This window comes from Alosa alosa, chromosome 1, assembly GCF_017589495.1.
Source record: "Alosa alosa isolate M-15738 ecotype Scorff River chromosome 1, AALO_Geno_1.1, whole genome shotgun sequence".
Classification (NCBI taxonomy): Eukaryota; Metazoa; Chordata; class Actinopteri; order Clupeiformes; family Clupeidae; genus Alosa; species Alosa alosa.
Window position 1 is genome coordinate 5068924 of NC_063189.1, and position 25000 is coordinate 5093923.

At 44.7% G+C, this 25000-nt stretch overlaps 1 protein-coding gene across 1 annotated transcript in view; it reads left to right on the plus strand.

Annotated features, from left to right (window-relative positions):
• The window catches only part of kcnh5b (potassium voltage-gated channel, subfamily H (eag-related), member 5b), a 41036-nt gene that overhangs the window by 12826 nt on the left and 3210 nt on the right, over positions 1-25000 (plus strand). The window contains 7 exon segments of the mRNA XM_048252581.1: positions 1-59; positions 62-190; positions 235-246; positions 5977-6406; positions 12111-12310; positions 13654-13906; positions 16781-16977. The exon segment at positions 1-59 is cut by the window's left edge and continues 78 nt beyond it. Coding sequence (XP_048108538.1) covers positions 1-59; positions 62-190; positions 235-246; positions 5977-6406; positions 12111-12310; positions 13654-13906; positions 16781-16977 — 1280 coding nt within the window.

Sequence of the window (25000 nt, forward strand, 5' to 3'; positions counted from 1 at the left end):
ACGTCATCTTCCTGGTGGACATCGTGCTCAACTTCCACAATTACCGCTGTGGGTCCGGGGCGGGCGAGGAAACATTCTCGGGACTCCCAAGCTCATCCGCCGCATCGGTAACTACTTCCAGTTGAAGACCTGGTTTGTCATCGGACTGTTTTCCTGCCTGCCTCCTACTTATTATCATCAACGCTTCTCGGTGAACGTGGACGCAGGTACGCTATTGGTCGGCGAGAACGCAAGAACGTGGACGAGGTACGCTGGGCTAGGACACAGACGGGGTACACTGGGCTCGGGGTGGGCTAGGGGCATGGACGAGGTACACTGGGCTAAGGGCAGTAACTTGAACTTTAACTTTAGGGCGTGGACAAGGTACACTGGGCTAGGGGCATGGACAAGGTACACTGGGCTAGGAGCATGGACAAGGTACACTGGGCTAGGACGAGAACACAATGGGCTAAGGTGGGTCCAACTTGTGTGGAGGTTGCTGATTTGTAATGAGTCTGAAGGCATCATGTTGGTCTGGCTCTCCCTTTCTGTCAGGTCCTCTCAGCGTTTCGCCCCTTCAAGTCGCCGTCTTAATTTTTTGTCTCTCTCTCTCTCTCTGTCTCTCCCTCTCTCTCTCTCAATTCCATTCAAATTCAAAGGTGCTTTATTGACATGACAAATGAGGTATTTGCATTGACAAAACAATCATACAGAATAATGCATTGAGCAAGATATTGAAATGTCTGTAGACTTACACAGATTTAAATGTACAAAACCAAAAGCATAACTATAGATAAAAGAGGCCAAGACAGTAGTGGAATGTGCCCCCCCCCCAGCCCAGAGTTGCATTTTGTACGTTACAGCTGAGTGAACACTGAGAGCATCCAAACTCCCCACAGGTGATGTGATCTGTCACACACACACACACACACACACACACACACACACACACACACATACACACAGAAACACACAGAAACACAGAGAGAGAGAGACACACACACACACACACACAAACTGTCACACAGACAGGCAGACAGACACATGCAGTGTGAGTGTGAGTCTATCCGTGTGTATGTGGTGTGTGTGTGTGTGGTGTGTGTGTGTGGTGTGTGTGGTGTGTGTCTGTGTGTGTGTGTCTGTGTGTGTGTGTGTGTCTGTGTGTGGTGTGTGTGTGTTGTGTGTGTGTGTTGTGTGTGTGTGTCTGTGTGTGTGTGTGTCTGTGTGTGTGTGTGTGTGTGTCTGTGTGTGTGTGTGTGTGTGTGTGTGTGTGTGTGTGGATGCTGCGTGCGCTGGTTTCATACATCAGGATTTTGTTGTCGTGCGTACTTTTCAGGTTGCCGCGTCACATAGCGTTTTTGAAGTAGGAAATCCACGCAAGTCTTTGACGTTACATTATATCATCTGGCTGCAAAGCTACAGCATTTACTCTGTTAGAGTTAAACAATTTAGTTTTTTACGCACACAAATACGGAGGGGACGGTGACAACGTTTACACGTTCGTGTTTGGATGAAAGAGCTTTTGGACTTAACAACCGAACCGGGTCTTTGATACGGTATTTCCTGGAGGAGGGCCTTATGTTCTTTAGGTTCAGTGTGAAAGATTTTATGTTTACCCAAATATAGTTGTTAAGATATGTAGCATAAATATGTAGCAAACCGACAGAAGTAAGGTAGTCTTGCAATACAAAAGAGGCCATTGGGTAAATGCTGGAAGATCAGTGCAGGTCTGTGAATTGAGCCTTGGGGTACTCCGCATGTTATTGAGGTACATCTGTCTGTATGCATGTATGTATTATATGTGGGAATGCATTTGTGATCATGTTTGGATAAAGAGGATGTGTGTGTGTGTGTGTGTGTGTTATTGTGTCTTGTCTTGGCGATGCGTGTGTGTGTGTGTATATTGTGTTAGATGTTCAAAAGGATAGTCTGTCTAAGTGCCTCCATCTGTTGATGAAAATAGCCCAGTCAATAATGACCAAAGACAGCAGAGGGATCAAATAGCATCAGAATCGGCATCCAGTAACGGTGTCTACATCTCAGGAGGGCACTTTGGGGCAGGGAGGGGGGTGCTGCACTTTGGTGCTGGAGGGATACAAACTGACATCTTACACTCCATTGCTCTTGAAAATTTCATGTATATCTGGACACACACACACATTATCTCTCTCTCTTTCATACACACACACTCTACCTCTCTCTCTCTCTCTCTCTCTCTCTCTCTCTCTCACACACACACACACACACACACACACACACACACACACACACACACACACACACACACACACACACACACACACACACACACACACACAGGTTCTGCTTAGCCCCAAAGATTTAAATGGGTGTCCTGGAAGAACCTCTCCTATCCCATGCGGGCTGTTCTTTGGGTTGGTTGTAGGGGAGATGTTGCCAGAGTAGCTTGTCTCTCTCTTCATCTGCATTCTTACAGTTCTCCTCTCTTCTCCTCTCTCCTCTCCTCTCCTCTCCTCTCTTCTCTTCTCCTCTCTTCTCCTCTCTTCTCTTCTCTTCTCACTTCTCCTCTCTTCTCCTCTCTTCTCCTTCTCCTCTCTTCTCTCTTCTCCTCTCTTCTCCTCCTTCTCCTCTCTTCTCCTCTCTTCTCCCACTTCTTCTCTCTTCTCCTCACTCCTCTCTTCTCACTTCTCCTCTTTTCTCTCTTCTCACTTCTCCTCTCTTCTCCCTTCTCCTCTCTTCTCCTTCTCTTCTCTTCTCCTCTCTTCTCTTCTCCTCTCTTCTCCTCTCTTCTCACTTCTCTCTTCTCCTTCTCCTCCTCTTCTCTCTTCTCCTCTCTTCTCCTCTCTTCATCTCTCTTCTCAAAAGCTGCTCCTCTCTTCTATAAAGCTATAGCCTCTTCTCCTATCTTCTCCTCTCTTCTCTCTTCTCCTCTCTTCTCACTTCTCCTCTCTTCTCTCTTCTCCTCTCCTCCTCTCTTCTCACTTCTCCTCTCTTCTCTCCTCTCCTCTCTTCTTCTCTCTTCTCACTTCTCCTCACTTCTCCTCTCTTCTCTCTTCTCCTCTCTTCTCTCTTCTCCTCACTCCTCTCTTCTCACTTCTCCTCTCTTCTCACTTCTCCTCACTGCTCCTCTCTTCTCTTCTCCGCTCCTCTCTTCTCCTCTCTTCTCGTCTCCTCTCTTCTCCTCTCTTCTCGTCTCTTCTCTTCTCCTCTCTTCTCCTCTCTTCTCGGCCACTGTCCTGCAGGTGCCTGTAGATACTTGTAGTGTTTTCCTTTTCTGGCTGCAGCACTTGACTAGCCTGGCTGAGCCCAGACGAACCTGCTAGCACATTTGCTCTGCATGTCAGTCTGGAAAGTATCCAACTGACGTCTGCTTCCAAATCACCACAAACCCAGGAACATGTATTTTCTTTGGAGTTGCGTAAACAACTGCATTTAAAACCTTATTTTACAAGAAAGACATGTTTGCTGCATGTCTGAAATGATTTGGTTGACTTTAATGCACATGTTTAAATTCAGGTCCAATGTCTTAAAGTCTTAAAGCGGGAACTTGGGAAACGATGTCTACGGTGCCTTGTCCTGTGCATTGGTGTTAGTATAAAGTACAACAACTGTTTATGGCTGTGACTAAGTGCTCATGTAATGCATTATTCTGTCTGAGTATTCACATACATGTACTGTGTTTAAGTGTGCAATGCAGTAGTGTGTGTGTGTGTGTGTGTGTGTGTGTGTGTGTGTGTGTGTGTGCATGCGCTTGCGTGCATGTGTGTGTGTGTGTGTGTGTGTGTCTGTGTCTGTGTGTGTGTGTGTGTGTGTGTGTGTGTGTGTGTGTGTGTGTGTGTGTGTGTGTGTGTGTGTGTCGTTGGCTATTCCTCTTGGCTGCTGGTATAGTTGAGGGAAGATCTCTCTGAGCTACATACTGCTGTTATGCAACCTGATGTCCACAGAGATTCCCTGTCTTTGAGGCTAATAATGGAGAACACACTCACACACACACACACACACACACACACACACACACACACACACACAGTGATGCTTAGTAGCTGGGCTTGTCAGTGTGTATAATAATGTTCAAACAAACTCTCATGATTCTGTTGTCAGACACCACGTCCCTCTCATCCACCTCTCCTCCCCTCTTCTCTCCTCCTCTCCTCTCCTCTCCTCCTGTCCTCCCCTCTTCTCTCCTCTCTTCTTCTCTCATGATTCTGTTGTCAGACACCACGCCCCTCTCCTCTTCTCTCCTCCCCTCTTCTCTCCTCCTGTCCTCTTCTCCTCTCCTCTTTTCTCCTCCTGTCCTCTCCTCTTCTCCTCTCCTCTCATGATTCTTTTGTCAGACACCACATCTCCCATCCTCCTCTCCCCTCCTCTTTTCTTCCCTCTTTTCTCTTCCTCTCCCACCCTCTCCTCTCATCCTCTCCTATTTTCCTAATCTCTCCTCCATATATCTATCCTCTCCTCCTCCTCTCTTCTCCTCCTCTCTTCTTCTTCCCTCCTCTCTTCTCATCCCCTCAAATCTCCTCTCATCTTCTCCCCTCCTCTCTTCTCCCGTCCTCTCTCCTCTCTTCTCCTCCCCTCCTCTCTCCTCCTCTCATCCTCTCTCCTCACATCTCTGCGTGCAGGACTGTTCTGGAATGTTGTGTTTCCCTGGAACATTCCAGGCTTCTATCGCCGTGGTGATGTTCATTCTGTTCCACAGGCAGCAGTCAACGATGTCATGCTGTGGTGGTGCTGCAAATGACATCCTCTCAGGGCTCTGTGTGTCTGTGTCTGTGTCTGTGTCTGTGTCTGTGTCTGTGTCTGTGTCTGTGTCTGTGTGTGTCTGTGTGTGTGTCTGTGTGTGTGTCTGTGTGTGTTTGTGTGTCTGTGTGTGCGTCTCTTTCTTTGTGTTTGTGGCTGTGTTTTTGTGTGTATGTGTGTCTGTTTATGTGTGTTTGTCTGTGTGTGCCTATGTGTGTGTGTTTGTACTGTATATGTGTCAGTCATGACGTGTGTGTGTGTGGTGTGTGAGTGAGTGTGTGTGTGTGTGTGTGCCGGTAGGAGGTTGTGCGTGTGTGTGTTTGTGTGTGTGAGTGACATCCTCCCTCTTCTGTTTTGCTTACGGGTCTCTACTTACTGCTGAGCGTGTGTGTGTGTGTGTGTGTGTGTGTGTGTGTGTGTGTGTGTGTGTGTGTGTGTGTGTGTGTGTGTGTGTGTGTGTGTTTGTGCACTGGTAGGAGGCAGTGTGTGTGTGTGTGTGTGTGTGTGTGTGTATGTGTGTGTGTGCACTGGTAGGAGGCAGTGTGAGTGTGTGTGTGTGTGTGTGTGTGTGTGTGTGTGTGTGTGTGTGTGTGCACTAGTAGGAGGTGGTTTTATTACGAGAAGCTCTGAGTCACTGGTAGCCTCCTCAGATACCGTTTAGCAGACGGCTCTGTGACAGGCAGCTCAGGGCCACGTCTAGGGCTGTGTGTGTGTGTGTGTGTGTGTGTGTGTGTGCGTGCGTGCGTGTGTTCATTTCCTGTTCCAACTTCAACGTTTTAATCGCTAAAACTGTCTTGTTTGTAGAACTACTTTCTTCCGACACATGTCAACTAATTTCTTGCAGGACAAACTGCCTTACTAGTTCTAAATGATGGTCGTTAGTTCTATCTCTCCCGTTGTCAAGCGAGCATATCCCAAGATTCTGATGAACTTTAGCTTTGAAACATCGCTATTTTACTTAGCCTGCTGTCATCCATCTAGCTAAATGGCACCTCCGTCATATGCTACAATGTTGCCATGTTCTGAATGTTTGCATTTTACAGCTCGGATGCAACGTGACGGTTCATTTAAACTTCACAGCGAGTTTGGCGAATTAATATACAATATATATTTAATCAAGCAGTGGAATAAGATATGATATGTGCTGAAATATTTGATTATTTCCATCATGTGCACCTGCAGGGCATCAGCAGTCTGTTCAGCAGTCTGAAGGGCCTGTGTGTGTGTGTGTGTGTGTGTGTGTGTGTGTGTGTGTGTGTGTGTGTGTGTGTGTGTGTGCAGGGCATCAGCAGTCTGTTCAGCAGTCTGAAGGTGGTGCGTCTGCTGCGGCTGGGCCGCGTGGCCAGGAAGCTTGACCACTACCTGGAGTACGGCGCGGCCGTGCTGCTGCTGCTGGTGTGTGTGTTCGGCCTCGTGGCGCACTGGCTCGCCTGCATCTGGTACAGCATCGGCGACTATGAGGTCATCGACGAGCTGACCAACAGCATCCGCACGGACAGCTGGCTGTACCAGCTGGCGTCCAGCGTGGGCTCGCCGTACCGCTTCAACGCCAGCGGCTCGGGTGGCTGGGAGGGTGGCGCGGGCAAGGAGTCGCTCTACATCACGTCCCTCTACTTCACCATGACCAGCCTGACCACCATCGGCTTCGGCAACATCGCACCCACCACCGACGGAGAGAAGATCTTCTCCGTCGCCATGATGATGGTGGGATGTAAGTACACACCACACACACACACACACAGACATACACCTTACTCTCCCACACACAACACACACTAATGAACACACACTAATGTGAAAAATGGAAGTGGAGACCAGCACCGAGGGCCAGCGATCCCAAGAAGGAGGGGGGGGGGTCAGTCACCTGCTGGTGACTGGACCTGTGGGGCCTCCCTGCGCACCGCCGGCAATGCCATAGTTAGTTCCTCGAGCATCCTCACCAGAAAAAGAGAATTATTTTTTATTTTTATCAGGGCTTTGAACCGATTTTTTTTTCCAATCGGTTCGTTCGAACAGAAACGGAATTATAACGTTTCCGGTTATGAGTTCCACCAATAAATCAATGTTCCCGAACCCGGTTAGAACAAAAAAAAATACTGTTCTCGAATGGTTACTTTAGTTCCTGTCAGCTGTTTAATGCTATAGAATTATGTCACATCTTTCTCATCCAGCTTAAACCAAATGTAATAATATTACAACTATTATTAAATAATAATAATTATATTATTAATAATAATAATAATTAAATAGGCCTACAATTATTTCAAATGTGTAGTTTATTGTTAAAGAGAAAAATTTCCACACAAACGTAACCACATTATTAAGACACGTGGTTATGCCACTTTCGCAACAACAAATTCCAACTGTTGGGGAAGGCCATCCAGTAGGCCTACTCATACCGTAACAAACCATCTGTGCATTAGGCAAACAGAGGTGTTGGCGCCATTTAGCCAAATGTTCACTAGTCCATCATTAACGTGGAGTCGACAAATATAGCTATTGTTATTGTGTTTGGAATGAGCGTTTTAATTAACGATGGATCGTAATTTACCTCTTATTTAAGATGTGGAGTGGAGACTTTGGAATCCACCGCTCTCTCTCCATACAGTCAGCGAATGTCTGATGTGATGTCACACAGGAAGTGAACCTCAGCCGTCATGGTAACGTGCGCAGGAAAATAATTACTTTTTTTTTTTAGGCAACGAAAACTTTGAGGAACGAAATAAAACCGGTATTAACCGGTTACAATTATTTTTAAATAAGTGTTCCTGTTCCAGAACATAAAAAATAATAACGTTTCGGTTTAAGTTCCTGTTCCCTGTAAAATACAAAAAGTTCCCGGTTTTCGTTTTCGTTCCTTGAACCGGTTCAAAGCCCTGATTTTTATTATCACTACTGTTATTATCACAATTACTATGTTATTGTTTTTATACAGCAATGCTTTGGCCACACTGTAAAAGAAGTAAAAGATCGAGAGGTGTGAGAGGTGGAGAGAGAGAGGTAGGAGAGAGGGGGATAGAGAGAGCCGTGAGAGAGGGATATAGAGAGGTGTGAGAGGAGGAGAGGACAGATGAAGCAGAAAGTTCTCCTGACCTCCTCTAATCTCTGCTCTCCTCTGGGTGACCAGGGAGTTTGAGTTTCAGACAGGAGGAGAACAGATACTACACACACACACACACGCACGCACGCACACACGCACGCACACACACACACACACGCACACACACACACGCAAACACACACACACACACACGTACACACGCACACACACACACACACATACACACACACGCACGCACGCACACACACACGCACACACGCCCACACACGCCCACACACACGCACGCACGCACGCACACACACACACACACACATGCTCTCTCTCTCACGCACACACGCACGCACACACACACACACACACACACATGCACGCACACACACACACACACATGCTTTCTCTCTCCGCACGCACACACACACACACACACACACACACACACACACACAGATGCAGATCCGGGATTAGTGTGTGCTTCACCTCACTGTGAGATCACTGTGTGCTGAGTGTGTTTCACTAATTCACGGATTGGGATAAAAGCAGAGACCAAATTTCCCTCACAGGATCAAAAGAGTGCACACACACGCACGCTGCAAATTTCAATTTCAATTAATTGACAGGAAAGAAAAACCTTCCCCCTTTCTCTCTCTCTCTCTCTCTCTCTCTCCTCTCCCCCCCTCTCTCTCTCTCTCTCCCTCTCCCCCCGCCTCCCCCCTCTTTCCTCTCCCTCCCCCGGCTCTCCCTCTCCCCCTCTCCTCTCTCTCTCTCTCTCTCTCTCTCTCTCTCTCTCTCTCCCCCCCTCCTTCTCTCCCCTCTCCCCACCCCCCCTCCCCCCCTCTCTCTCTCTCTCTCTCTCTCTCTCTGCCCTATATCAGCAGGGCTCTGTGTAATTCCCAATAGGGGATATTTCATGATGATGCAAATCCAAGTCCCACCTGCACGGCTGCACTACCATGTTTCCCTATTATTTATTACACATTTGCTCAAGAAAAGAATGTGTGTGTGTGTGTGTGTGTGTGTGTGTGTGTGTGTGTGTGTGTGTGTGTGTGTGTGTGTGTATGTGTGTGTACTCAAGTGTATGTGTGTGTTGTCCCTGCTCCTCCTAGTTCTCAGGTCTTGTTTGTTTTTCATAGAGCTCCTCCTCACACACTCCCACACACTCTCAGGGGTCACCACTGTGTTCCTACACACTCTCAGGGGTCCCCACTGTGTTCCTCATCTCCCCCCTGATGCTCAGGGGCCTGGCGTGAGTGCAGTGGATTTCACACGGGCAAACATATTGTAGTGCTGGGCGGTATACCGGTTCACAGCGTAAACCGGTGTATATTTTCGTTATGATATGAATTTTTAATATACCGCCATACCGGTGTATTTGATTACACAACGTTTGGAACGCCATACCAGCGCGACAGTGTTTCAGACTGGACTTTTTCACACGCGACGATGGTGCGACTCGCGAAGGCAGGCATAGTGAGGGGTAAACACAAAACACCTTAAGTTTTCCCCTGAAGTATGACCCTTAAGGCTTAATTTATCCTTAGGTAAGGGGTTGCACAGAATACCTTAAATCGTTTCTTTAGTTAAGAAAAAAACGTTAAATGATACAGCATTGAAAGGGATTTACCGTCACGAAAATTCTATTCAGATTGTTCAACTGCTGTAACTAGCTGGCTAGTAGGTGATGTCGTAGTTAGTAACCCACCGAACACAGTGAAGTTTAATGATCTTATCATTCATTTCACCTTAAGAATATTCGCTGAAATTATCCAGGTAGCAAGTAAAGCATGTTATAGACATGAACTGAGCAATTCTAGCTGGCTAGTTAGAAATGATCCTGACTGTCATCAGTGCACCAAAACGAACTTTTTTGTTAATGTTTTGCCTAGCGAACCGAACCAAAGCTCATGGCAGGCTAACAAGACATCTACATCCACATGAACGTTAGCCTACCACTAACGTCATGCAAACCACACAATAACAATAAGGCATGTTTCTGATAGGCCTATTTGACAGAGTAAGCATATTAGCAGAGAGGTTTTATTTTAAATTGTATAATTTTCAAAAAAGTATAATTATTGCAAGTTGCACTACTTTTTGTATTGGTTTTATACCTTTTTTTGGTTATATAAGATGTTTGTGAAATTTGCACAGTAAAAGTTCTGTATTTTGACTGCAATTGTCTTTGCATTCTGATTAGATTCTTCATTTAGAATCATGAGTGGCTCGTGTGTGTTTCCACTGCAGGAACTGCTCGTTGTAGGAGCCCCTTCAGGGCCGTTTGTGTGTCGCAGTGTGTGTGTGTTATTGATAGCGCGTCGCCGATGTGTATGTGTGTGTGTCGGCGTGCGTGATTATTAGGTAACTCGCGACCTTCGCGTCGTGCTTAAGTCGCGTGTGAATGTATATGTATGAGGGTCCGTCTAGGCCTTAATTCATACTTGGTCTTACACACACCATCATAATCTTGCACATACACTACTATACTCATGCACACTCACTATTATAGTCATTTTACACGTATGTATGAGAGGGTATAGTCGTGTATGTGAGAGAGTATAGTAGTGTATGTGAAGGAGTATAGTAGTGAATGTGAGAGAGTATAGTAGTGTATGTGAGAGAGTAAAGAGTATAGTAGTGTATGTGAGAGAGTATAGTAGTGTATGTGAGAGAGTTTAGTAGTATATGTGAGAGAATTGAGCGTCAGCGTCAGTTCTGGCAGGCCAAGTAGTCAAGGCGCTGCTAACCGCTATGGGCGTCAGCTGTCAACTCCCTTCGCACTCCCCTCGCTTCTAAATGGCTACATCCAAACAGGGTTTTATTTAAAGCTGCTTTTAGTTGTTCCTAACTGCTTGCTGCTACGTGATTTATGCAACCCACCTCCTCTCCTGCTCCACCCTGTCGTGTATAACATGGCATAGGCTTTATGTCATAGTTGCCTGCTCTGTTCATATGGGGGAATAGTTTAGCTCGCTCAGTGTTAAACTGTGTGAGTCCCCCCTAATGCTGCTGCTGTCCCCAGGCTCACTGCTCTTTCATGGTGCTCATGAAAGGTCTGGGGACCCTCTGAACAGAGCCATGCATGGAAATTTAATTTGTAATATATTCAATAAAATTTCCTAAAGAATTTATTGCCTGTGTTGTTCTTGACTTAATGGACCTGACAGAAATATAGTAGTGTATTTATCACTGTGATAAGGTCCTGAGTTACTCTCTGTATTTATCACTGTGATAAGGTCATAAGTTACTCTCTGTATTTATCACTGTGATAAGGTCCTGAGTTACTCTCTGTAGTTATCACTGTGATAAGGTCCTGAGTTACTCTCTGTCTGTATGTGTCACTGTGATAAGGTCATAAGTTACTCTCTGTAGTTATCACTGTGATAAGGTCCTGAGTTACTCTCTGTATTTATCACTGTGATAAGGTCCTAAGTTACTCTCTGTAGTTATCACTGTGATAAGGTCCTGAGTTACTCTCTGTATTTATCACTGTGATAAGGTCCTGAGTTACTCTCTGTATTTATCACTGTGATAAGGTCATAAGTTACTCTCTCTCTGTAGTTATCACTGTGATAAGGTCCTGAGTTACTCTCTGTATTTATCACTGTGATAAGGTCCTAAGTTACTCTCTGTATTTATCACTGTGATAAGGTCCTGAGTTACTCTCTGTAGTTATCACTGTGATAAGGTCCTGAGTTACTCTCTGTAGTTATCACTGTGATAAGGTCCTAAGTTACTCTCTCTCTGTATTTATCACTGTGATAAGGTCCTAAGTTACTCTCTCTCTGTATTTATCACTGTGATAAGGTCATAAGTTACTCTCTGTATTTATCACTGTGATAAGGTCCTAAGTTACTCTCTGTATTTATCACTGTGATAAGGTCCTGAGTTACTCTCTGTAGTTATCACTGTGATAAGGTCCTAAGTTACTCTCTGTCTTCTGCATTTATCACTGTGATAAGGTCTAAGTTACTCTCTCTCTGTATTTATCACTGTGATAAGGTCCTAAGTTACTCTCTGTAGTTATCACCTGTGATAAGGTCCTGGATAAGGTTACTCTCTGTATTTATCACTGTGATAAGGTCCTAAGTTACTCTCTGTATTTATCACTGTGATAAGGTCCTAAGTTACTCTCTGTAGTTATCACTGTGATAAGGTCCTAAGTTACTCTCTGTATTTATCACTGTGATAAGGTCCTAAGTTACTCTCTGTATTTATCACTGTGATAAGGTCCTAAGTTACTCTCTGTATTTTTCTTGGTGTTGTTGGTATTCAGTATGTTGCCTGTTGATGTTGATTCTCTCCGGTTCTCTGTTGATTGTTCTCTCCGGTTCTCTCTGGTTCTCTGTGGTTCCGCCAGCTCTGCTGTACGCCACCATCTTTGGTAACGTGACCACCATCTTCCAGCAGATGTACGCCAACACCAACCGCTACCACGAGATGCTGAACAACGTGCGCGACTTCCTGAAGCTCTACCAGGTGCCCAAGGGCCTCAGCGAGCGCGTCATGGACTACGTGGTGTCCACCTGGGCCATGTCCAAGGGCATCGACACAGACAAGGTCAGACACACACACACACACACACACACACACACAGACACAATGTGACGGGACGATTAGCCACCGTCACGGCAGCATAGCGCTGCCTTTATTTAAAACACTGCATGTATGTCTGCTTGAATGTATATGTTTGTTGAATGTGTCTGTGTTTTCTGTCAACCCTTATACTGTCTATATTCATCAGTCAAACATGTCATTCATCATACCTTTCCTCCATTGCTCCCATAGTTGTTATATATAGGCCTATAAAAACAAACACTACAGCGAGCTATGCGCTAAAACGACACACAACACCACAACTCCCTACAGTTTAAAACATTCACCATTCAATCACGTTACGTCTGTTAAAGTAATCACACTAGGTCATGTCTTAAATGTTCCGTTTATTTAGCTTTAGTCATTATCACGTCGTTACATGTTTGTCTTACCGCTGTCCACTGTTGCGTCTTCTGTTTGTGAAGGAGTGAATGCCGCGTTTACACCGTTTAAAAACATATTGTGACTTCCTGGGTTAAACGGAAGTTCCCCCGTGTTGTAATTAAAATGTAATTATATATTATTTAGCTGTTGGGTACTGTTTAGTTATGCCAAACATTAGCAATTAAGTTTAAATGTATTCATTTATTTTCTAGTTAGTTAGAATGTGTTATTTTGTGCTGTTTTTAGCTTATGTATATTTTTGGCCTGTAAACACCCCTGATGATTTTTATTATATTGGTTTGGTCCAAGTGGAAGGGAATGTTCAGGCCTGTTTATCATGGGGGATTCAGTCTATTGGGGGAGGAATGGTGAAGAGACCTAAGTCTAGTGCTCAAACTGAGACGTTTATTGACTGCAAATAGTCTTATCTTGACAGAATTAGGTATTGAATTATTGGTTTTGACTATCATGTCTGTTTGCTTTGTTTATTGAAAGTATTTTTTATTATTATTATTATTATTTTGTTTTTGTTAAACCTTTCTTAAATTATTTTTGCCCATCGGGCCTTAATTGGGAAAATAAACACCCATCTTGCTACTCGAGATCTCTGAGTGCTTTAACATTCACCTCACAACGCCTCGACCACGTCTACCCTTAACACATAAACACACACACATACGTACACACACACACACACACACAAACACACACACACACACACTCACAATCTACTATGTGGTGTCCACCTGGGCCATGTCCAAGGGCATCGACACAGACAAGGTCAGACACACACACACACACACACACACCATCTTTTACTGTATTATACCCACAGACAAGGTCAGGGACACACACACACATACATGTACCTTACTAAACGGGTAAGTTCAGAGTTCACTGAGTGTGTTGTCTGTCATTCTCAGGTTTTGTCCATCTGTCCTAAGGACATGCGGGCGGACATCTGCGTCCACCTGAACCGTAAGGTGTTCAACGAGCACCCAGCGTTCCGGCTGGCGAGCGACGGCTGCCTACGCTCGCTGGCCGTGAAGTTCCAGACCATCCACTCGGCCCCCGGAGACCTCATCTACCACGCCGGCGAAAGCGTCGACCTGCTCTGCTTCGTCGTGTCGGGGTCGCTCGAGGTCATCCAGGACGACGAGGTCATTGCCATACTGGGTGAGCAAGACGCTTCTGTGTGTGTGTGTGTGTGTGTGTGTGTGTGTGTGTGTGTGTGGCATCTAGGAATTATATGAAATGTCCTTTTCTACTGTTTTGGTGGAAAAGGGAATTATGTACAGGCATGCCCTCTCTATGTAAATTCTGTGTGTGTGTGTGTGTGTGTGTGTGTGTGTGTGTGGTGGTATATTGTGTGTACAAGCATGCCCTCTCTATGTAAATTGTGTGTGTGTGTGTGTGTGTGTGTGTGGTGTGTGTATATTCTGTGTACAGGCATGCCCTCTCTATGTAGACTGTGCTGTATTGATACAAAGTTATTGGCGAGCCACTAGGAGTTGGTTGTTCTGTTCCCACGGCGACGCTTGTTTGTGAAACTTGTGGATGCCATGGCAACCTCAGGCTCTAGAGACGGTTTTGCTCCTGAGGTCTGATCTCAGGATCACAAACACAGTCCCCCAAGGACCTATCTGTGGAACCCCAGAGACTGCTCACACACACACTCTTCAAACACACACTCACACACACACTCTTCAAACACACACACACACACACACACGTATATACACATATACACACACAAACTGTAATACACACATTCCCCAGGCAAAACAGGTTTGTAAGTGTGAGTGGGCAATGTGTGTGAAAGTGTATGTGTGATATGGTGTTTTGTGTGTGTGTGTCTATGTGTGTGTGTGTGTGTGTGTGTCGGTGTGTGTGTGTGTTGGCTTTTTTGCTTGGCTGCTTTTATAGTTGAGGGAAGACCTCTCTGAGCTCTGGGTTCCTTGTCAATCTTTTTTGAAAAAACAGGCAGCCTTTTGTCCGTGTGTGTGTGTGTGTGTGTGTGTGTGTGTGTGTTTGTGTGTGTGTGTGTGTGTGTGTGCGTGCGTGCTTGCTTGTGTGTGTGTGTGTGTGTGTGTGTGTGTGTGTGTGTGCATGCGTACGTGTGTGTGTGTGTTCTAAATCTATCACACTGTCATGCGTGTGACGCACTTACCTGAGCCAGGGATTCCTCAGGCAATCTGGTTGCCATGGAAACTCACTCTAAAGTTTCTGTGAAGTTTTAGGCTTTTGCAAGCATTTGGCATGTCGCTCATGCACACACACATACACACACACACACACACACAGGAGGAGGGAACCTGGCTCTCATACACACACACACACACACACACACACACACACACACACACACACACACACACACACTATTTTGGGCAAAGTGTGTACTTGCCAAAATACATTAATATACCCTATAAGTCACACTTTTTTCAGTGTTTGGCTGACTTATAGTCAGGTGCGACTTATAGAGGAAACCTGGCACACATACTGCACACACACACACACACACACACACACACACACACACACACACACACACACGCTGTGTTTTACCTGGATGACTAATCTTGGAATGGATCTCTTCTCTCGCTTTCTTTCTTTCTTTCTTCCTCTGTCTCTCTCCATCTTTCTCTGTCTCCCTCTATGTCTCTTTCTCTTTCCCCTCTTTCTCTCTCAAGTAAAGGGGATGTGTTTAGAGATGTGTTTCTTTCTTCCTCTCTCAAGTCAGGGGATGTGTTTAGAATCTTCTCTCTTCCATCTTTTCTCTTTCTCCTCTATGTCCTTTTCTTTTTCTTTCAAGTTAAAGGGGTTTATGTGTTTCTCTCTCTCTCTCTCTCTCTCTCTCAAGTAAAGGGGATGTGTTTTAGAGATGTGTTTCTCCCTCTCTCTCTCAGGTAAAGGGGATGTGTTTTAGAGATGTGTTTCTCCCTCTCTCTCTCTCTCTCTCTCTCAAGGGATGTGTTTAGAGATGTGTTTCTCCCTCTCTCTCCAGGTAAAAGGGGATGTGTTTAGGGATGTGTTTCTCCCTCTCTCTCAGGTAAAGGGATGTGTTTAAGAGATGTGTTTCTCTCTCTCTCAGGTAAAGGGATGTGTTGGGGATGTGTTTCTCTCTACTCAGGTAGGGGATGTGTTTAGAGATGTGTTTCTCTCTCCTCTCAGGTAAAGGGGATGTGTTTGGGGATGTGTTTAGAGATGTGTTTCTCTCTCAAGTAAAGGGGATGTGTTTAGAGATGTGTTTCTCTCTCTCTCAAGTAAAGGGGATGTGTTTAGAGATGTGTTTCTTCTCTCTCTCTCTCAGGTAAAGGGGATGTGTTTAGAGATGTGTTTCTCCCTCTCTCTCTCAGGTAAAGGGGATGTGTTTAGAGATGTGTTTCTCTCTCTCTCAAGTAGCGGGATGGGTTAGAGATGTGTTTCTCTCAGGTAAGGGATGTGTTTAGAGATGTGTTTCCCTCTCTCTGTGTAAAGGGATGTGTTTAGAGATGTGTTTCTCCTCTCACACACACACACACACACACACACACACACACACACACACACACACACACAATGCCTGTGTTTTAATTCTTGGATGACTGAATCTTGGAATTGGATCTCTTTCTCTCTCTCGCTTTCTTTCTTTCTTTTCTTCCTCCTGTCTCTCTCCATCTTTCCTTGTCTCCTCTATGTCTCTCTTTCCCCTCTTCTCTCCCTCAAGTAAGGATGTTTAGAGATGTGTTTCTCTCTCTCCTCATAAAGGATGTGTTTAGAGGATGTGTTTCTCTCTCCTCAAGTAAAGGGGATGTGCCGAGATGCTCTCTCTCTCTCTCTCTCCCAGGCAAGGATGTGTTTAGGAGATGTGTTTCTCCCTCTCTCTCTCTCTCTCAGGTAAGGATGTGTTTAGAGATGTGTTTCTCCCTCTCTCTCTCAGGTAAAGGGGATGTGTTTAGAGATGTGTTTCTCTCTCTCTCTCAGGTAAAGGGGATGTGTTTGGGGGTGTGTTTCTCTCTCTCTCAGGTAAAGGGGATGTGTTTAGAGATGTGTTTCTCTCTCTCTCAGGTAAAGGGGATGTGTTTGGGGATGTGTTTTGGAAGGAGGCCACTCTGGCACACGCGTGTGCAAACGTGCGAGCGCTGACCTACTGTGACCTTCACATCATCAAGCGTGAGGCGCTGCTCAAGGTGCTGGACTTCTACACGGCCTTCGCCAACTCCTTCTCCCGCAACCTCATCCTCACTTGCAACCTCCGCAAACGGGTAGGCACACACACACACAGTATATCAGACACACACACACACACACACACACACACACTTCTTCTGCGTCAACTCCACGCCGTAGCTACGCCGGCACTCCTACAGCGTCGTGACCCTGTTATGGTTCTGCGTCGGGTTGCTTTGCATCGCGGTGCATTTCAGCGCCATAATGCTCAGTGTCGCCTGTGTTTTAAAGAGAGTTGGACTTAAGCTGCAGCTCCTCACTCCTCTGCCCTGCTTAAAATCCTCTGTTCTAGTGTTGATCATTTTAATACAATAATTAATACATTTAATGAATATTCTTGGTATATGTCTTGTATTATAGAGTAGACATTGCCTTTTATACCTCTCTCTCTCTCTCTCTTTCTCTCTCTCTCCCTCACCCCCCATCTCTCTCTCTTTGTGGAACATCTTAACCCAGTTAACTGCAGCTTTCCAGGAACTCAGATCAGATTTGTTGATAATTGTGCTCTCGTCCATTTGGTTCGTATGTCTTAAAGGGCTCTAATGAGCATGTCTAATGAGCCTCATTCTGCTGTGACCCGTGGACTGGACTGGACTGGACTGGACTGAGATTAACAGACAGGTTGTGTGATGGACATGTCTGCCAGGACGACTGCACTCTCAGAGAGTGTGTGTGTGTGTCTCACAGAGGGTGTGTTGTGTGTGTGTGTGTGTTTGACTCAGAGGATATGTGATGGGACAGCAGGCTCTGTCTCTAAACGCCCCTTAATTCATGTCCAGAGTCCCGTCACTCTGAGATGCGTGTGTGTGTGTGTGTGTGTGTGAGTGTGTGTGAGTGTGACCTAATGAAGTTAGAGACCATATCTACAGCCATTGTAATGAACGTAATGAACTTCTGTCAGGTATGTGTGTGTGTGTGTGTGTGTGCACATGTGCACATGCACGCACACACACACCACACACACACACCAGCACATGCACACACACATGCATGCAGGCATGCACACAGACTTTCACCTCACTTTTACCTTATTAAATTATCTTATATTAAGATAATTTAATAAGAATTATAAGAAGTCTTATCAAGACTTGTTTTTGCTCAACACACTTGATCCATGTCATAACAACAGAAGTGAGAGTAACGTGTCAGGGCAGCATCAGAAAATCAGGCAGCATCAGAAAATGTGTGCAATGGTGGTAGTGCAAAAGGGAACAGTGCAATAACTTTGCTTATTATTAAATATCAGCCATGACTATGACTCCTACTTTATTAAATATCAGCCATGACTATAACTCCTACTTTATTAAATATCAGCCATGACTATAACTCCTACTTGTGTTATTATTACTTGTGTGGGACACTCAGAGCAGAAGCACGAGGACAAGAACCCTCTAGAACCCTCCTGTGCCAACTATGCCATCTTCATGCCAATCACTACTCGCCAAGTGTGCTGTTGTCCACCTCTGTCTGCTGGAACTTCTTTGGTCTTCTGGAACATTCTTTGTTCCAAAGCCAGGCTGATGTGTGAGGTTTTGAGATAGGGTCAGGGTTAGGGTCGTTTTAGGGGTTTAGGATTCATGGATTTGCACCTGAGCAGAGAAGTGTATGGAGATGTGCTGACCTAGTGGCATCAAACTCCCCCCACACACTCCACACACACTCCCCCCACACAAACTCCAACTCCCACACACACACTTCACACTCCCACACACACACACTCTACACTCCCACACACACACTCCACACAGAAACTCCAACACACACACTCCACACTCCCACACACACACACACACACACACTACACTCCCACACACACACACACTCTACACTCCCACACACACACACTCTACACTCCCACACACACACTCTACACTCCCACACACACACTCCACACACAAACTCCCACACACACTCTCCACACTCCCACACACAAACATGACATTCATAATCAGTCAGAAATGATGCAATAGTCCTTTATTCTTATTTCCTCATGGACCTCGTATTATACCCTTAGTGTTGTTGTGGTATACTGTACCCCCCATGATTTGTCCTTTTTTTTTGTCAATTCCAAGTTGTAGACTTGTGTTTACATAATTACTATGTTGTTGCCCTTTGTACCCAGTAGGTGGCAGTGTAGATAAACAGTGGAGCAGTTCAAGTACTTCAGTAGGAGAGAAAAATGAAACGGGGAGATGGAGAAAAAAAGAAAGCAGTGTGTAGAGTGCTCTGTGCTCTCAGCACACACACACACACACACACACACACACACACACACACACACACACACACACACACACACACACACACACATACACACACACACACACACATACACACACTCTCTGTGCTCTCAGCAGTTAAATTACCTTCAGCATGCATGTTACAAGCACACTCTCTCTCTCTCTGTCTCCCTCTCTCTCACACACACACTCTCTCTCTCTCTCCCTCTATCTCCCTCTCTCTGTCTCCCTCTCTCTCTCACACACACTCTCTCTCTCTCTCTCCCCTCTCTCTCTCACACACTCTCTCTCTCTCTCTCCCTCTCTCTGTCTCCCTCTCTCTCACACACTCTCTCTCTCTCCCCTCTCTCTGTCTCCCTCTCTCTCTCACACACACTCTCTCTCTCTCTCTCTCCCTCTCTCTCTCACACACACACTCTCTCTCTCTCTCTCCCTCTCTCTGTCTCCCTCTCTCTCACACACACTCTCTCTCTCTCTCTCCCTCTCTCTGTCTCCCTCTCTCACACACACACACTCTCTCTCTCTCTCTCTCCCTCTCTCTCTCTCCCTCTCTCTCTCACACACACACTCTCTCTCTCTCCCTCTATCTCCCTCTCTGTCTCCCTCTCTCTCACACACACACTCAATTCAATTCAATTCAATTCAAGGTAGCTTTATTGGCATGACAAATGTTTTTTTGCATTGCCAAAGCAGGACATCAAACAATACAATACAGAACATACGATAGATAAGACATTTATACATATAAACGTGTGTGTGATAGATAGATAGATAGATAGATAGATACTTTATTGATCCCCAGGGGAAATTCAAGATGTGTGTGTGATCCCCAGGGGAAATGTGTGTGTGTGTGTGTGTGTGTGTTTTTGTGCTGAAAATGGTAGGTATTTCATGTGTATAGTGTGTATAGTGTCTAATCACTGTCCCTCGCTCTATGGCATTCAGTGACATATTTAGCAGCAAGAGCAGTAAGACAGTACTTCCTGTTCTCCCAAGTTTCGGAACTCCGGGATTAGGTTGGTAAATTTATTGAAGTAGGTATCTCTAATAAATTCATATTTCTTACATTGAAGAAGAAAGTGCACCTCCGCCTCAACCTCACCTGTCGCATACAGTGACCACAGACTTTTGCTCTCTTTGGCAACCATGACTTTCTTAGTCTGCCTTTTTCTATGGCTAGGCGGTGGTCACTGAGTCTGTATTTGGTCAAGATCTGTCTCTGCTTTATATCTCTGACAGTAGAGAGATATTCTTCTAATTCATATTTAGATTTTATGGACCGATAACATTCTAGTTTGTTTTGTTTTTTTGTTTCATTATGCCAATGTTCCAAATATTTTTCTTTAGATTTCTGGATAATCTGGTTGAGATTTAGTCTAAAAGCAGAGCTTGGCTGAGAGAGTGTATTAGTATTTGTTAGAGGGGGATTACTCAGTCTCAGCACAAGCTGACTCAGAGGACTCTTGTCGGGGTTCAGATCTTGAGTTTTTGCTGCGATGAAATGCAGTGTGTCTCTGGGACTTGTTTGGAGATGCATCCAGAATTTAAGTGCTCTCTTTTGTATGTTGATTGCCAATGGGAATCTGCCTAATTCTGCCCTACATGCATTGGTTGGTGTTTTCTTTTGGATTTTTAAAATTAATCGACAGAATTCTGCATGTAGGGATTCTACAGGATGCTTGTCCCATCTAGTGTAGCTGAGTGGACCCCATACCTTACTTCCATATAGCGCAATAGGCTGGATAACACAGTCAAATATTTTGCACCAAACTTTAATTGGTATGTTTATGTTCCAGACGTTTCTTTTTATTACATATAGCACTCTGCGAGCCTTTTCTTTTAGAGCATTCACTGCCATGCTAAAGCTCCCTGATGCAGTTATGATCAAGCCGAGGTAGGTGTACTGCATCGTGTGATCTAGGGCGGTGCTGCCTAGATTGAAAGGGTATATGTGTTCCTGACATCTGGGCTTCTTTTGGAATATCACTCTCTCTCTCTCTCCTCTCTCTCTCTCTCTCTCTCTCACACACACACACACACACACACACACTCTCTCTCTCCCTCTCTCTCTCTCTCTCTCACACACACACTCTCTCTCTCTATCTCCCTCTCTGTCTCCCTCTCTCTCACACACACACTCTCTCTCTCTCTCTCTCCCTCTCTCCCTCTCTCTCTCTCACACACACACACACACACTCACTCTCTCTCTCTCTCTCTCTCTCACACACACTCACACACACTCTCTCTCCCTCTCTCTCTCTCTCTACACACACACACTCTCTCTCTCACACACACACACACACACACACACACTCTCTCTCTCTCTCTCTCTCTCTCTCTCTCTCTCACACACACACACTCCACACACACACACACACACTCTCTCTCTCTCTCTCTCACACACAGACACACACACACACACACACACACACACACACACACACACACACACATCCCTGTCCCCATGTGTATCCCAGTGTGCCAGGCTGCCTGGCGCTCAGAGAGCTTCATTATTATTTCAATCTGAAATAGCACTGGGACACACCGTACCCTCACTCAGGCCGGCTGTCAGTCTCAGGGTAATTAGTGTGTGTGTGTGTCTGTGTGTGTGTGTGTGTCTATGTGTGTGTGTGTCTATGTCTATGTGTGTATGTGTGTTTGTGTGTGTGTGTCTATGTCTATGTGTGTGTGTGTGTCTCTGTGTGTCTATGTGTGTGTGTGTGTGCATGTGTGTGTGTGTGTGTGTGTGTGTGTATGTCTGTGTGTGTGTGTGTGTGTGTGTGTGTGTGTGTGTGTGTCTGTGTGTGTGTGTGTGTGTGTGTGTGTGTGTGTGTGTGTGCGTATGGGGTTCGGGGTGGGGGTGTTGAAATTGAGGAGACATGATGGGAAGAGTGAAGCAGATTCATAATTTAACACAAAAGTTCCAAAGCTCCTCCCTGAAGGAGGAGATGGGCCTGAGTCCAAAGAGTCTAGTTTCATAGATATTCACCAGTACACACACACACACACACACACACACACACACACACACACACACACACACATGTACACACACATGTGCACACACATGTGCACACACAAGTAAACACACTCACACACACATTTCATACACCTTCTCACATGATGGCAGGACCTGTCCTGTAGAGCACGCAGGCTCATTCTGCATGGTTCAGATCATGCCAGCATGGTCAACAATCCGTCTCTCTCTCTCTCTCTCTCTCTCTCTCTCTCTCTCGTCTCTCTCTCTTTTTGTACTGTTATGATATTTGGCACCCCCTACTGGCTGAGATGTAGTAGTGCTGTGCTACCTTCTTGATTGTGTCTGACCTCAAGGTGCTTCAGTTAACCTGGATATGACACATCTGGTCTGCCCCTTTAAAGGCCCATACCATTCTTGCATTTCGAGGTAGTTTTGTCTGCTGGTTGCCACTGCATCGCTGAGCTCCAGCTTTTGACCTTTTTTTTTTAATAATTCTGAAAACAAAACTCCTATTCCCTGGTGTTCTCCAATTGATAACTAAGTAACTGGTGTTCAGATTCAAATTAATTTGTGTCCCGTAAGATCGATCAAAGTGTTAGTGTTAATGTGTGTGTGTGTGTGTGTATGTGAGTAACTGGATATGTGTGTGTGTCATCGTGTTGCAGTTTGTGTTCTGCAAGATCATAGTGTTAGTGTGTGTGTGTGTGTATGTGTGTGTGCCCATGCCCATACCCATAAAGTTCAGCACCAGATCCGACCCGTCACAAGTGAAAATCCCAAATTTAAAATCTGGACCCGTCCAGACCCGTTAATATTTGGTTCGTTACCCGACCCAAGCTAAACTCATTCCAATTAAAGTCTCGCATCTCTCAACATCACAATATAGGCTCACGATGAAACAGCCTAACGAGTGCTTTCTTTCGTGTGTTATTGGAGCACGTAGGGCTACAAACATAATGTGCCCCTGTCAACTTTCACATTTGATTTGAGTATTTCACATTCAATCTAAATCTTAAGCTAATGAACAATATAGCCTAAAGTGTGCTTTATTTCGCGTGATTTAAGTAGCCTACCATCGGCACCCTTAAATAGGCTATGGAACCTGATAACTATAAATAAAGCAGTAGGGCTAAATCTTACAATAACGAACCATAGCCCAAAGCTTGCTGCATCAGAACATTGCACAAATAGACCTGTTCATATTACAAGAAAAAATACAACCTGAGCATCACAAACTATATGTAGGCCTATGCCTATGCTGGCAACGCTCTAACTACGAGATGCATCGAAGAAATCGCAGTAGTCCCCAGAAAGTCGCAGTAGTGACGCGATGGTCAAAGGTCTTAGGCTATCGTTGACTAAAACACATATTTGTGATGTGGTAATGGTAATTTAGACATGCAAATATTGCACATATTTTTGCAGTTTGTGTTCAGTAAGATCATACTGTACTGTTAGTGTGTGTGTGTGTGTGTGTGTGTGTGTTAACCCTTACAAGCCCGACCGTTCTAATTTCGTTAAAATTTTAACGATGACCAATCATCTAATATCTCAGCTGTCCAATGACTGATTTTATTTCTGAAATCTTCCCCGTAATGCTGACAACATAAGCTTCAATTTGATATGATTGGTTAAGGGGTTTATGGCGCGAAATGTTTTGGATACTTGAAGATGAGTCGTGAAAAATTTTTTTCACTTCAGTCGTACATTTTAACATGGACCGCCAGATGCCACCTGCACTTCGTTGGAGTTTACCTCGACTGGAAACCACACAGCTGGATAAACTGAGGTAATATATATTTTACATCGTTTCTAGTTATGGTTAATCTTAATTTGTAGTCATAAAATCATGTTATTTGACAGTAATATGCTTTCTCATCAGCGTCAACATTATGGCATAGCGGGGCTAAGTGCATCGTCATGTAACTTTAGCAGCTAGCTGCATTACTCTGAACTGCTTGCAGTATTCTCGCTTGCTTTTGATATCAGTTATTTTCATTTGACAATTTCATTTAAAACCTGTTAGTATATAACCTGTAAGTAAGTTTGTTTTCTAGTACCAATTTGCTTGTTAGGTAAGCATTATATTGGCAAGTCAGTATAGCATACCAAAGCTGAATAAATCAATGGGCCAAGTTTCTAAGTTGGTTCTCTCACATGAAATAAGTTGAGCGATATTTTTACTCCTCTCAATATGTAGTTGTAGAAAACAAGATGTGAAATCAATGGATTCTGTCAGAAATGTAGTGCTAATTAACGTATTGCCTCTCATCGGGTTGTTACCTCGCTAGGCAGTTTGTAGTGAACTGTTTTACCTTGCTAACTTCTAAATTACAAACATCAGACGTGCTTGTCTCAACATTTTCTAAGATGGCATGACTTGATATTCTACTCTTCTCAATATGTAGTTTTATAGAAAACATGATGTGAAATCACATATTATGTCAGAAATGTCATTATTGCATTTAAGCAGTTAGTTACTAGGTGAAATGTAATCTGTCTTTATCTTAATGCCAGCCAGGCAATCAGATTTAGGGTAGCTAAACCCATGTGTAATAAAATGACTTTTCATACTTCTAAATATTTTTGAGTTACTCAAAATGCTTCAATAGTTTAGGCTACCTCTTCTTGTGTATGTATGTGCACACACGCACACATCTGTAGTTTTGTGATTTTATTTTTTAATTAATAAATGTATTACATTTGTATGATTTTACTGTTGTTTCAGATGGAGGATGACAAGACCTACACAGACCTCCTTGCAGGCCTGAAGAGGTAGCTGACTGCTGATGAGCTTGCGCTCACAATGTTGAAGACCATGTGAGGATGGAGGAAGAA